This window comes from Antechinus flavipes, chromosome 1 (genome assembly GCF_016432865.1).
Source record: "Antechinus flavipes isolate AdamAnt ecotype Samford, QLD, Australia chromosome 1, AdamAnt_v2, whole genome shotgun sequence".
NCBI lineage: Eukaryota > Metazoa > Chordata > Mammalia > Dasyuromorphia > Dasyuridae > Antechinus > Antechinus flavipes.
Window position 1 is genome coordinate 639772737 of NC_067398.1, and position 14709 is coordinate 639787445.

General features: G+C 37.7%; 1 protein-coding gene across 1 annotated transcript in view; it reads right to left on the reverse strand.

Moving 5' to 3' along the window:
* Positions 1-14404, reverse strand: part of AGO2 (argonaute RISC catalytic component 2) — a 157913-nt gene extending 143509 nt beyond the window's left edge. Inside the window, exon 1 of the mRNA XM_051971155.1 lies at positions 13896-14404. Coding sequence (XP_051827115.1) covers positions 13896-13917 — 22 coding nt within the window. The 5' untranslated portion in view covers positions 13918-14404. The remainder of the gene's footprint in view (positions 1-13895) is intronic.
* Positions 14405-14709: the final 305 nt, after the last annotated feature.

A 14709-nucleotide genomic window follows, 5' to 3' on the forward strand; every position in this document is an offset into this window, starting at 1 on the left:
GTATATAAAAGATGGATACATATAAATGGAAGTTAATTGAGTTGGGGGAAGAAAAGGAGTGGAAAAAAGATTAGGAAAGATCTATAAGAGGTAGGATTTGAGCCAAATCTTGAAGGAAGCCAGGAAGTAGAAGTTAGGAGGAAAAGAATTCCAGGCATAAAGAATCAACAATGGAAAAACAGGGAAAATGGAACATTATGTTCAAGAAATAAGAAGACCAATGTAACTGGATTGCAGAGTATTACAAAGGAAGTAAAATATAAGAAGATTGAAAAGACAGAAAGATCCAGGTTGGGAAGTACTTTTAAAATTTCAGAGAATTTTATATTTTATCTTCCATTCAATAGGAAGTAACTGTGAGTTTACTACATAGGAGGAGTTTCACTTTCAAACCTGAACTTTCAGAAAATTACTTTGATAGTAAAGTGGAAGATGGACTGGAGTTTGAAGACTTGGACCAGAGAGATTAGCCAGGTTTTTGCAATTTTTCAAATGTGGGATTGTGAGGGTCTGCACCCTAGTAGCATTCATGTTAATAGAGAGGAAGGGATTTTTAAAAAAGACACATAAAGGTAGAAATGACAGGACTTAACAACAGATTGGATATGGGGTGAGAGGTTGAGGATGACTTCTAGGCTGGATTTGGGCAAGCATTCCAACTAAACAAGATCTTTTGGTTCCTTGTTTAACAGATTATCTCTCATAGCTTTGTGTCATATGTAACTTTGGTGAAAGTCTTCTCCATGTCTTTTAAATTTTAAACAGTACAAAACCAAACAGACTTCCTCTAAACTGACATGAAAGCATTAGTGACTATGTTTAGAGTTCATTCTGAAACCACATAACTAGTATTTAACCTTTCCTTCCACTTCTCTATTTACATGAACAATAAAAAAAATTGTGACATTTAACCTACACCAACTTGCTTGCTGTTTTGAGGAGGGGAGAGAGAAAAATCTATAACTCATTATTATTATTATTACAGCTTTTTATTGACAAAACATATGCATGGGTAATTTTTCAACATTGACCCTTGCAAAAACTTCTGTGGAACTCATATTTTTTTAAATGAGTGTTTAAAATTGTCCTTATATGTAACTGCTAACAAATAAAATTTAGCTAAGTTTTATGCACAGAATTTTTCTGATCTACCAGTTTAGTAATCTTGTCAAAAAAAAAAAGGAAATGAGGTTAATCTGCATTACCTATTCTTGATGAAGCAACATGACTTTTTTGAATGCCATTTCCTTTTCTACTTTTACATCAACAATTAGTTTTATAATACATTCTAGAATTTTGCCAGAAATAAAAGTTATTTTCATTGGCTTCCAGTTTTGCAGATTCTATTCTCTTTGCTTTTTTTTTGTCCAACAGTTTTTAAAAGATAATTGATATGAATCACTATTCATCAGACCTACAGATTCTTTCAACATGCTGGGATATAGTTTGAACATGGTGATTTGGGATTATCAAAGGCAATTAGGTGCTCGCTTGCTATATATATATATATCTACTTGCCTTAGTATCAACTATATTATTAACCATTTTTGCTTTTTCCCCCATCTTGAAAAAGAAATACAGAGCCAAAATAATAAACATCTTTGCCTTTTCTCACCACCTTGTTATCATCCCATCAACCTAAGAGATGCTCTATCCTTTATTTGATCTTATTTTCACCAATATTGTTTGTTTTTCTATTTAACAATCTCAAATTATATTACTTTTTTTTTTTTTTTTTTTTTTTTGCTGAGGCAATTGGGGTTAAGTGACTTGCCAGGGATCACACAGCCAGGAAGTATTACCTATCTGAGACTAGATTTGAACTCAGGTCCTCCTGACTTCAGAGCTGGTGCTCTATACAAACTTAGCTACTCCTGAGCTTTAGTACTCTTACCGAGCTATGCCATAATTGAGTAACTATACTCTACTTACTCATATTTACCTCCATTACCTGTGCATTTGTACATGTCTCTTAAAAATCTAAATTGGTTGGTGAATTTACTATACATACAAATAAGTCTTTTTAGACAACTCCCTCCTCACTCTATTCATTTTTATCAGAACTGTCCCTTATATCTTCAGAATGTCATTAGTAAAATTTCCCCTCACTTCCTTGCTCACTTCCTCAGTAGACTTCATCTGAGCTATTGCAATAACTTTAGTTTGATGCTGTCTTTAATTGTATTATGCCCCTCCCATTTTTTCCTATTCTCCCACCTTCTGCAAATGGGAAGATAGTCTACAAGACGACTTTCCAGTTTCCCATTATCTTAGTGTCTTTTCTCCACTTTATCATGTGTATATCTTCTGTGTACACAGCTGTTTACATATTTTCTTCATAGACTATGAGGGCCTAGAAAATCAAGTCCGTATGTTTTTTGTTTGTTTTTATCTTTCATCTGTTTTGTTCGTTTCTCTGGCCTTTGTATCTATGGCATTTAGCAGAGTGCCTGGTACCAAAAAAAGTGATCAATAATGCTTATTGACTTAATTTGACTCTCCTCAAAAACATCTAAAGCTATAGAAGAAATCCTAATAAGACTTTAGCCTATTATAATTGAAACAAAATCTTCTTGCCTCCAGCTAGGATCAGAGGGCTTAGAATTGGGATGACTCTTAGAAATCATCTATTCTAACTTCCTCATTTTCACAAAAGAGGAAATAGTTATGAGGTTAAGTGACTCATTTAAGGTCACACGTGTAACTGAACCCAAATCCTGACTATGAATCCAGTGCTCTTTCCACTCTATGAATGGTATGTCTACCACTACCTAATCATAATAGACAATAAGAAATCTCTACTTCTCAATATTTAATACTGATTTTTCAATCCTTTCCAAACTCTAAAGTTATTAAAACTTAACATATTATGTTTTTCTGAAAGACCAGAGAATCATAGATAATGATCTCTGTTCAAAAGGAACTTTGATGTTATCTGACTCCTTATACACTACATTAATTACTTCTAAGATACCCCCCAAGTTTTTGTCCAAGCACTGCCTAAATTCCTCCAGTGAAGGGAATTTAGGGGTCAACACCTCAATAGTCAAACGAACTCTTCCTTAAAATCTAGGATCTAAGAAAGTATTCATGTTTCACATGGTAGAGTGGAATAAGAACTGATCTCAGAGACCTAAGAGGTGGTCTCAGATGTTGATTAAATTAAATTTCTGAGTTTCAGTTTCTTGATTTGTTCTTATTGTTGAGTTGTTTCAGTCATGTCTGACTCTTTGTGACCCCATTTGAGGTTTTCCGGGTAAAAAATGGTTTGCCCATTTTCTTCTCCAGCTCATTTTACACTTGAAAAACTGAGGCAAACAGAATTAAGTGACTTGCCCATTGTCATACAGCTACCGAGTCTGAGACCAAATTTGAACTCATAAAAATGAGTCTCCCTGATTCCAATCCCAGTGTTTTCTCTATTGAGTTAGCTACTGCCCATATATGTAGAATGAGCTGTACAGGATCTGTACTTTGAGGATAATAATATCTATTTTAACTATTTCACAAAGTTATTGCAGTGCTTCACTGAAAGAATTCAAGTATTCAGGTTCTCTGTAAACCACAAAGCTCCATGCAAATACCTTATTATTGTTGTAAAGAGTTTTCCACATTTAAGAAATCTCAATCTTTTTGAAGATACCAAAACAAAAAAATTCTAACTAGCTAGAAATAATAATTTTTAAAAAACTAATTGATCTTATCCAGTACCATGATCTGAATATAGCAGTTGGTCAACAAATGGTGAATTTGTTGAACTAGTTCCAAGAGTTGGTATCAGTGGTTGTAATTTGGTGTTATTCCAACATTGTGGCTATTCTAGTAATAAAAGTGAGTTAGAACCATGAATATAGTTAGATTAATATCTATATATTGCACTGAATTATATTTGTCATCATTCATATAATCTTCCATAGAAAAAAGCGAACTGGCAAGACTCATTTGCTTGATATAACTAACTCCTCACACAAGCTTTGTGCTTACAATAAGTACATATTATTTTGTATTGATGAGCTAACAATCTTTTCTTCCCATATCCATCAACACCTCCTAACTAAAATATGTGGATTTATGATCTGTAGAAAGAATCCATATAAAGAGAGCTAATCATCAAGGACCTGGCTAGAATAACTTGACTCTAAGATTGCCTGACAGAATGCCAGGAAACAGGGCTCTAAGCTTTTGGAGTGAGCCACTAAATAGAAAAAGGAGGTGTAATCATGTTCATATTACAAACATTTTCCATTTAGCCACATCCACAATTCTTGTTTTCATGCCTCCCCTCCTCTCCTAGAAACATGAACCACACTGGTTTTGCTTTTGATAATTCAAAGTCACACTCTTTAGTGTTGAATCTGTATTCTTATTCTTGCCATTCTTGTCACTTAGTCAACCTATTAAATTCAAAATGTTCACATGACCACTAACTGAACTGTAGTAAGTTACTATGAAATAAGTATCTTTCTTCTCCTCAGACTCTTACTAGAAAAGGAATTACAAGTCTTCAGTTTTCAATAATGTGAGTTTCTCTATCAGGTCATAAGTCGTCATTCTTTCTCACCTAAATTTCATTAATCCAACTCTGCTTATCATTCTTCCCACCCCTAATACACACACACACACACACACACACACACACACACACACACACAGAATGAGAAAATTATCACACTTGAGCCACCAAAGTGCAAAGTATCAAAAGTATCATTGCTCCCCACCCACTCTTCCCCATACCTTAGATACAGCCAAGTTCTTCATTCCAAATTTAGTCTTTTGAATATTACTTTCCTTTCACCTGGAAAGTTCCTGTATTTCCCTTTCATTTAGACTCAAAAGTTCAAAATCTTAACCCCATGCTACTTATTCCAAAACAAATAGATCCTATACTTAAGTTGTACCTCTTGTATTAACTGATATAATTCCATTTATATAGCACTTTAAAGTTTACAAAGGACTTTACAAATTTTATCTTGTTTTATCCTTATAATAACTGTTATAGATCGGTAGTATTATCACCACTTTACACATGAGGAAACTGAAGCATATCAAGGATAAGTGATTTGCCCAAATTTGCACAGATAATACCAGACAGATCTCAGGTCTTCCCAACTCTCTGTGCAAAGCTCTAGGTATTTCACTTGTTTCCCCAACTAAATTAAACTTCTTCAAAGTTAGCCTCAAATGTTCAATTTTTTAAAAATCTGCCTAAAACACTCAATTTAATGCTCAGTCAACAGTACTTGCACAATTAGAAAATTGAACAAAACTATAATAAAATTGTTCGAATTAAAAACTGCTATGACAGAAGCCTAATATTCTATTCAGATATATAAATGAGAAATAAAAAGCAATACACATTTAACTATTTACTATGTGCCAAGTATTGTGCAAAAGACTAGATAAACAAAGCGCAAAAACAAAATACAAAATTAGTCCCTATTCTCATGAAGCTTATGTGAGATGAAAAAGAGACAAAAATGAGTAAATAGGTAATCTTCAAGGAAAAAGTTTTATCACCTGTGGGATTGGGAAAGGATCCTGAGCTGAAACTTGAAGTCAGAGATTCTAAGAAGCAGAAGTCAAGATCTAGGACATTCCAGCATGAGGAGCATTGAATGAAAAAGTATGGAAAAGGGAGATTTTATGTGAGAAAAGAATAGCAAGTAGGCAATTATGCTCAGACTACAATATAGAAAGGAGGCCAGTGTTACTAGATCCTCGAGTACATATTCATGAGTAGGGTATAAGAAGATTGGAAAGGTAGGAGGGGGCTTTGAATGCCAAAAAGCATTTTGTATCTGAACCTTATTTTACTAGAAGGTAGGGGTGAAATCATAAAAATTAAACAGTTCCTGCCCTCAAATAGTCTACATTCTGTTGGGGAGGCACTAAGTACTTAAGAATATACAAGGCAAATAGAAAGCAACAGAAGGCACTACCATGTGAGAAGGGAAAAAGAAAAAAATGTAGACACATTTCATTGTTAATGGCAATCAAGGTAAATTAAATATCCAGAACAGTATTAGTCTTTTTTGATCCTCACAAGTCTATACATTTTACAGATAAGAACAGGCAAATCCAGAGTTAGTACAATGTGGTTTAATTGCCTCATTTTGCAGGGGTTAGCAGTGAAAAATAGGTATTACAGAAATGACAAAAGGTCTAGAGTACCTCCTAAAATCTAGTCCCTACTCTATTAGATGTGTGACTTAAGACAAGTCATTTTCATTCTCTGCATCTGTTTCCTCATCGATAAACTGGAAGTTGGATGAAATAATCCTTAAAAAGTCCCTTTAACTCTAACATTCTCTGGACTCAATGAGTTGTCCAAGGTTACAAAAATGATTCAGTAGCAAAGCAAGGAAACATGCATTTATTAAGTGCCTAATAGTGGCAAACCACAGTGCTAAGGCCTTTATCAACACTTTACTTAATCATCATAACAACCTAGGAAGATAAATGCTATTGTTATACACATTTTATAATTAAAGAAACTAAGGCAGACACAGTTAAGGGACTTGCATGGAGTTCCAGGGGGTTTCTGAGGCTGAATACTGACAGTCTTGCTATTCTATGCACCAAAGTCAACTCTAGTGTTTTTTCATACCATACCTCACTAACTCTGAAAAAGCTAAGAGCAATTTAATTGAAGTCAACCAACATTTGCAAACATGCAAGAAAAAGTAATGATGAAGCTCTAAATTGATCAATAAACATTTAATAATCACTTACTATGCACAGGCAGTGTGCTAAGCTCTAGAGTTACAAAAAAAAAAAGACAATACCTACTCTCAAGTTTACAATCAAATGGGGGAGACAACATGCAAATTTCTATAAAGCAAGCTACATAGAGGATAAATAGGAAATCATTAACAAGAGAATTAAACAGGGTTGAGAAAAGCTTCCTGTAAAGAATAGGATTTTAGTCAGGACTTAAAGGAAGCCAGGGGAGTCAGAAGTTGGAGGAGATGAGGGAGAGCGTTCCAGACATGGCAGACAGCCAGAAAAAATGCTGTGAGCCAGAGACAGAATGTCTTGTTCATGGAACAGTCAGGAGGCCAGTGTTACTAGATCCTCGAGTACATATTCATGAGTAGGGTATAAGAAGATCGGAAAGGTAGGAGGGGGCTTTGAATGCCAAAAAGCATTTTGTATCTACTCCTAGAAGCAATAGAGAGTCAGTGAAGTTTACCATCAAGTAAGAGTGGCATGTTTAGACCTGGTTTTTAGGAAATCACTTTAATGACTAAATATAACACAGCCAGGAAGCAGGAAGAGATTTGAGGCAGGCTGATCTACTAGTAAGTTATTACAATAACCCAGGCATAAGGTGATGAGGACCTACATTGATATGACAGCAGTGTCAGAGGAAACAAGAGATATATTGGAGAGATGTAAAAATGAAATCAATAGGCTTTGGCAACAGTTTGGATATGGAGGATAAAAGGTAGTGAGAAATCCAGGATGACTCTTGATTTTAGAGTGCGAGGGACAGGAAAAATGGAGTTTCCTTAGGATAGGAAAGGAGTTTTAAGAGAAAGATAATCAGTACTGTTTGGGAAATGCTGAGTTTAAGATGTCTACTGAATATTCAGTTTAGGATATCTGAAAGGCAGCTTTAGATGCAAATTGGAAAATCAGCAGAGAGACTGAGGCAGGAAAGGTAAATCTGAGAGTCATCAACATAGAGATAGAAATTAAATCTATGGGAGCTGATGAGATCACTAAGTAATATAGAGGCAGAATAGATGAGACCCCTGAATAGACCCCAAGGTTACAATCTATATCTCAAGTTCCATTACATAGGTACTCCATCTTTCAATAACCACACACTAAGAAAAGAGACTACAAAGAATGTTTAAAGTATCTTGGTCAGAACAAATCACAGTGTTTATGAAACTGATGGATTTCCCAGAGATATTCTAAAGAAGAAAATATTTGCAAATATTGACCAGCAGTCAATTTCATCAATCAAAATGGTCTCCATTAGTAAAGGGAATTCCAATATAATAATATTAACCCTAACCCTAACCCTTCTCACATGGTAGTGCCTTCTGTTGCTTTCTATTTGCCTTGTATATTCTTAAGTACTTAGTGCCTCCCCAACAGAATGTAGACTATTTGAGGGCAGAAACTGTTTAATCACCCCCACATTCTAGTAAAATAAGGTTCTCTTTGTATATTACTCCTTTCTATATTGTAGTCTGAGCATAATTGCCTACTTGCTATTCTTTTCTCACATAAAATCTCCCTTTTCCATACTTTTGCATTCAATGCTCCTCATGCTAGAATGTCCTAGATCTTGACTTCTGCTTCTTAGAATCTCTGATTTCAAGTTTCAGCTCAGGATCCTTTCCCAATCCCACAGGTGATAAAGCTTTTTCCTTGAAGATTACCTATTTACTCATTTTTGTCTCTTTTTCGTCTCACATAAGCTTCATGAGGATAGGGACTAATTTTTTATTTTGTTTTTGCGCTTTGTTTATCTAGCCTTTTGCACAATACTTGGCACATAGTAAATAGTTAAATGTGTATTGATTTTTATTTCTCATTTATGTATCTGAATAGAATATTAGGCTTCTGTCATGGCAGTTTTTAATTCGAACAATTTTATTATAGTTTTGTTCAATTTTCTAATTGTGCAAGTACTGTTGACTGAGCATTAAATTGAGTGTTTTAGGCAGATTTTAAAAAAATTGAACATTTGAGGCTAACTTTGAAGAAGTTTAATTTAGTTGGGGAAACTAATAAAATACCTAGAGCTTTGCACAGAGAGTTGGGAAGACCTGAGGTCTGTCTGGTATTATCTGTGCAAATTTGGGCATCTACCTTCAAAGAGTTGTGAGATCATATAAGATAATAGCACTTAATATAGTGTTCAGCACATGGTTGGTTCTAAATAAATATTTAATGTACTCTAAAAAACCTCAATTTAAGAAGGGGGACCCATGGCCGCCATCTTTATTTCCTGGACAGCTGCACTTTCCCTCCTATTTTCAGCTCCTTATTAGATGGGCAAGCTTCTTGAGGAGAGCTACTCTTGTGTGTCCCTAGCATTTAGCACACTGCCTGACACACATAGTAGACTTCTGTCAACTCCTAAAGGGAGCTTCCTCTCTAAGTCTAACTCAATATTAAGCCAGTACTAGGTGCTTACAGATTTTAAATATCAGAGGGGGAAAAAAAAAGAGTACTTAAGTCTTTAAACCTTAGGAGGAAATCAAAAGGAAAAAAAAATGCACAGTTGTGTCCTCCCAATAGAAAGCAACTCCCTAGAGCAGATGTTTAACCCTTTTTTTTTTTTTTTTGGTCCTTATAACTCAAGCACTACACAAAGTAACCATTTATTGTTTTGCAAGATGAATGAAAACAAGTTTAGTTACTTTATAACAAAAACCTTAGATTTAGTAAAAGAAAAGTAGATGAAGAAGTAAGGAAATTAAGTACTTAATGAATAAAAGAAGTCTGAAAAGTCAACAAGACAGGAAGGCAGTTTTGGTGAGACATGAATAAAATACTTTTAAAAATATTTAAAAATCAATTAATTGTATTTTAATAATCAATTTTTTAATTCACAAGGTTTATAAGTATTAAAATCTTTATTCCTCAATCAAATATATCTATCTTATAAGTCTAGCATTTTAACTGAAAGGAATAATAAATAAAAGTGGTATTCTTCAGAATAAGAAAATTGAAGCAAATAAGACCCCAATTTAAATTCAATTTCAGATGATAATTGAGTTATCTTGGACTAATCCCTTAATCTTTTTGCCTCAATTTCCTCAACCTTAAAAGTGTGGAAGATAATTGTAGTATCTACCTAGCAGGGTAGTTCCAAGTGTCAAATGAAATACTATTTGTAAGCACTTAGCACAATGTCAGGCACACAACAGGTACTATACAGTGATAGCTATTATTGTTATTATCATACCCCAAAGTCCATAAAAAATTATCAGTTAATATCATGTCCAAGAAAAAAATCCAAATTAAATGAAAAATAAAAAACACACCACACTATCGAATAAGCAATGACAATGAGATAATAGTTATAAGCTTTACACTATGTTTTAACACAGGGCCAGGCACAAATTGAAGAGATGGACATTAAATATTTGCTCCTTTCTGTATTTTAATTGAGAAGCAAAGACAAGAAGTTTCAGAATGAATACTGCTTTTAGTACAAATTAAAACATCAAAACAAAACAAACAAGATCTGAGGTAAAGCAAATAAATAATGTTACATTAGGAGAATTCACAACATTAGACTCTCAATAACAAAATGTTACCATGCTAATACAATGGATTACAATGTCATTTAACCCATTTATAAGCAATATAATTAATGAAACTTGGTAACCTCTATTTACTTCATGGCATACAACCAATAACCAGCAAAGAAAAAATTTCCTTTCTACAACTAAAAACTTGAGAAACACAAAAACTACTCTTAAGTTTTTTCTGTCGACATTTTCTCCTCAAATTTACATCTGGACCAAAGAAGCAAAATAATCATTAGCTAAAGGAAAAGTTTACTATGGCAATTGAAACTAGAAGTGCTTTCTCAAACTAGCTTCACTGTAACCAAGGTTAGATACAATTTCACTCTGAAAATTTATAATACTAAAGACCTATTCCTGCTTTTCTAGACACTAACTTAAAGTCTAATAAAATTTCTATAAGAGTTAACTGATTTATAAAAATGAAAAAAATATGATTAAGCAAAAACTTAAATTATTTTTCCAAATTTTTTTCTCATTTTACATTTTGTCTTTGATGAGGATTAAGGAAATCTCTACCTCCCCCCTTCATTTTTATAAATCAAGAATGAGAGAGCACATACTAAGTAGATTTTATCTTCAGTGATTTTTATATTCCACAAGACTTCACTATAATGTTATGAAGGAAAATCTCTTTAATGTTTTTCATTAATTAACTTTTAGATTTATAATTGAATACTTACAATAGTATTAGAACTATTCTATCATCTTAACAAAGATCTTTTTTTTTTAATTTTTGTTTTCAACACCCTTCATAGTTTTATCCTTGCTTCTCAGAGGTATTTGACTCTCAAAGAGTTTGTTGAATTAACTTTATAATCTGTGTGGAACAAATATAACTAAATCTTAAATTATTCCATAACTCAAACTTTAAGTTGTATCATCTTTTTACAATTCAAATTTGTAAGTTTGTTATATTATCAAGAAAATAAAAACCTACTTTAATTAAAAACATATATCTTAAATAATTTAAATTACAGTTATCTGATTAGGTATACATATATGCAGGCTGAATTCTGTGAGTTTCTGCCCCAGAGTATTATTGACCAAAGCAGCATCCTATAGCACTTTAAATTTTTTTTCCTGGGACAAGGACTGAATTTTACTATTTCATACATTACAATCATTTGCAAATCAATGTTATTGGTTGTGTCAAGACTATCTTTGGAGAATTGCAATATTTACAATTTTATATTCTACGAGCCTTCAAATTTTAGAGTTTAGAACATGATTAATTCATGGCATTATCTAATATACCTTTTAAAAATGCCAGTGAATTAAAACCAAAATAATCATTATTCCTTTAATAATTAATTACTAAGTACCAGAAAGTTTTAATTTATTTTTCCCTAAAATTTAGTATGGGGCCTTAAGAGGCAGGTTAAGAAAAAGAAATTCAACATTCACACATAATAAATGCAGAGATAAATATATGTAAAAATATGACATGCTATGAATGTTGAGGTGGGGCTTTGAAGATAGAAGAAGCATGTTTTGGCAAGGATGAAATACAGCTAGAAAGCAAAGACTTTTGAGGTAGAAAGCCAAGGAATAGCAAGAAAATCTACCTGTAGTGTACAAGGTGTTAGATGAAGCACATTTAAGATGGAAGCAGATAGTGCAAGGTTTAGAACCAATCCAACATCTCTGAGAAGACAAAGTGGATGCCTGAAGAATCCACTTGGCAGAATTGTACATTAAGACATTTAAAACTAGAGGTTGAAGGCAAGAAAATATTAATATCTTGACAATCAAATCGAGAGTTTTAAACGTCCGCCTCCTCCCCCTCCGTCCCATTCCTACATCCCTTTTAAGCAGCCTGTGATGGCTTCAAGCTTCTGAGAACTTGTCTACAAAATAAAAGGGGCTAGCTAAGTAGAAAAAGGAGGCGCTAAAGAAAAACATCAGGCCTTGCAAGTTTCGTCAAGTAAATTCTAAAAGGAAAAGTAACACATTAATGGAAGGAGGCAAGATAATTTAGAACTAAGATGACATAAATAAAACATAGACAAATGTTTTAAGGGTTTCAAATCCTCTTTGGAGAGTTTGAATATCCACCAACAGGAACTGCCACAATTTAGCCTTTCCAGACATGCTTTACAGGGAAAGCTGAAAGGAGGTTGGGGGGAAAAAGACGTGAAACTGAGTTCACTCAAGAGGGTTTCGGACCAGATCACGATTCACAAAATGTTCTGTGTCCTTCGAGCAAGGTATTGGGAATCTAACATTATGCCCCCACCCACCCAAACAGGAACTTGAACCAACATAGTAATGAGGCGACGGGAAGGAAACCCTGAGTAAAGCTAGAAAAGGAATTTCCACCCTCCCACTCTTTCCCTCCCCCGATCCCAGCTAAAAGCCCCCAGAAAGAGAGCCCATGGATTTAATCCGAGCCTTGGCGGGAGACCGGGGATGGGGGTGTGGGGGGGAGAAGTTCGGTCATCTGGAAGAAGGGAAGACAAATCAAGCGTTTATTTGTTTTGAGGGGAAATCAGAGTAGGATGCAGCTCTCCCTCAAGTCCCCTTAAGGCTCCTCGTGGGGCCTAGGCGCGGTCCCAGAAGCCGCGGGGGCAGCAAACCCCCTACGGCCAGACGTCTGGCGAGGAAAGCGGGAGGGCGGGTGGCGGTGTGCACCGTCTTCACCGTGGGGCGGAGAGAAACAACTAGGTCCCCTTCTCGAGTAAGAGAAAGGGATATTTCGGTTTTGTCTTTGTATCCCCGGCGCCTGACACATAAAAAAGCACTTAATAAATGCTGGCTCAATTTCGAGTAGTTTTCTCCCCAGCTACAGAGCACTTTAAAAAGGAGGGAGTCTAGGCAACTCGGAAGGAGAGGAGGAGACGGCCTAGTGGAAGGAGGTGTATGAGTGACTGTGGGTTTAAGTGGTAGTGGTGGCGGCGGCGGCGACCTGGAGACTGGAAAAGGGATGTGGGACTCAGAGTCGCGCCGCTGCTTCTCACCTCCCCTACCCCAGGTAGGAAGACGACCCTCAGTCAAGGACCCAATAGAACTGAGCATGGTCCCCCGCACCCTCTAGATTAGAGCAAGGACCTGAGACCCGGGCCTGAGGCGTGCGAGAAGGAAAGTCGGGGGTGCGCTTGGCTCCCGGGGTGTGTGTGAGTGCGCGCGCCCCGCACTCAGCCCCAGCAACAGCAGCCGCCCAGCGCCTCGCGCTCCCTGCATGTGTGTATGTGTGTGGGTGTGTGTGTGTGTCTAAGTGCGCGCTCCCCGCTCAGACCCCAGCAACAACCACCCCAGCCGCCGCCTGCGAGCGCCTCGCGCCCTCCGCTTGCTCTCGGGGTGTGCGCGAGCGATGGAAGGAGTAAGGAGCGCGCGCTCAGACTCAGCCCCTGCTCCAGCCGCCCCGCCAGCGCCTGGAGCCCCCCGCTTCTCCCCAGAGGTGTGAATGTGTGTGTGTGTGTGTGTGTGTGTGTGTGTGTGTGGCACGTTCCGCTCTCAGCCCCCAAGCTTCATCCTCCAACAGCCCCACACGTTTCAAAAGGAGGTGAAAAAAAAGAAAAGCAGTCTGTAGACGGCCTTCTCCTTGCCCCCACAGACCCTCCCCCCCCCCCATCCGTAACCACGCTAAGAACCTGAGTAAATAGCTCGAGTACTCACCGGGTCCTGCTCCCGAATACATGTCTGTCTCTGGGCAGGGGGGCTCCCGGGAGCCAAGGAGTGAGAATCGGGCCCCCCCAACGCAGCAGCCGCGAGCGCGGTCCGACCCTGCGCCTTCAGGCGGGCGCCTCACCAAACAGGTTTACGCGACACTGTGCCGGCAGAGGAGTGGAGGGGAAGGGAAGGAAGGAAGGAGGGAGGGAAGGAAGGGGGGAGAGAGAGGGAGGGAAGGGAAGAGGGAAGGAAGGAGGGAGGGAGGGCCGGCCAGCCGCCGGGAGCCGGGGAGCCGTTGTAGTGCAGAAGAGGGGAAAAAAGAGGGGGGGGGGGAAGGAAAAGCTACTTGCGACCAAGAAGGGAGGGGGGGAAAACCCAGCCCTGACTAAATGAGCATGCCCAGTTGTGACGGCTGACGAGAAAGGGGAGCTTGCAACGTGCGGTGCGGGCTGTACTGTACAGACCGCCGGGTTTTTACAGAGGCCATACGGGGGTGGAGACGGCGGGAGGCGGGGGGGAACGGACTGTATACGGGGGGGTCAAGGGGGAGTGGGGCCTGGGTGGGGGAAGCAGAGAGGAGGGACTGGGGTAGTGACGAGAGTGTTAGGCGGGGCCGGCGTCAGGTTCAACGCTGGGTCTAAGCTGGGAGGCGGGGGAGCCCAGAGCCCAAAGCAGCTGGGGGCGGGAGGGGTGGAATTGGGGGGGACCGGCTGTGTGCGGTAGAGAAAGGGCAGAGGGAAAAAGGATCTCTACAGCCAACAGATGTTTAAACTTAGCCACTCTTGATGGAAGCTCAGGTTTACGTTAGCGCGCCGAGAGC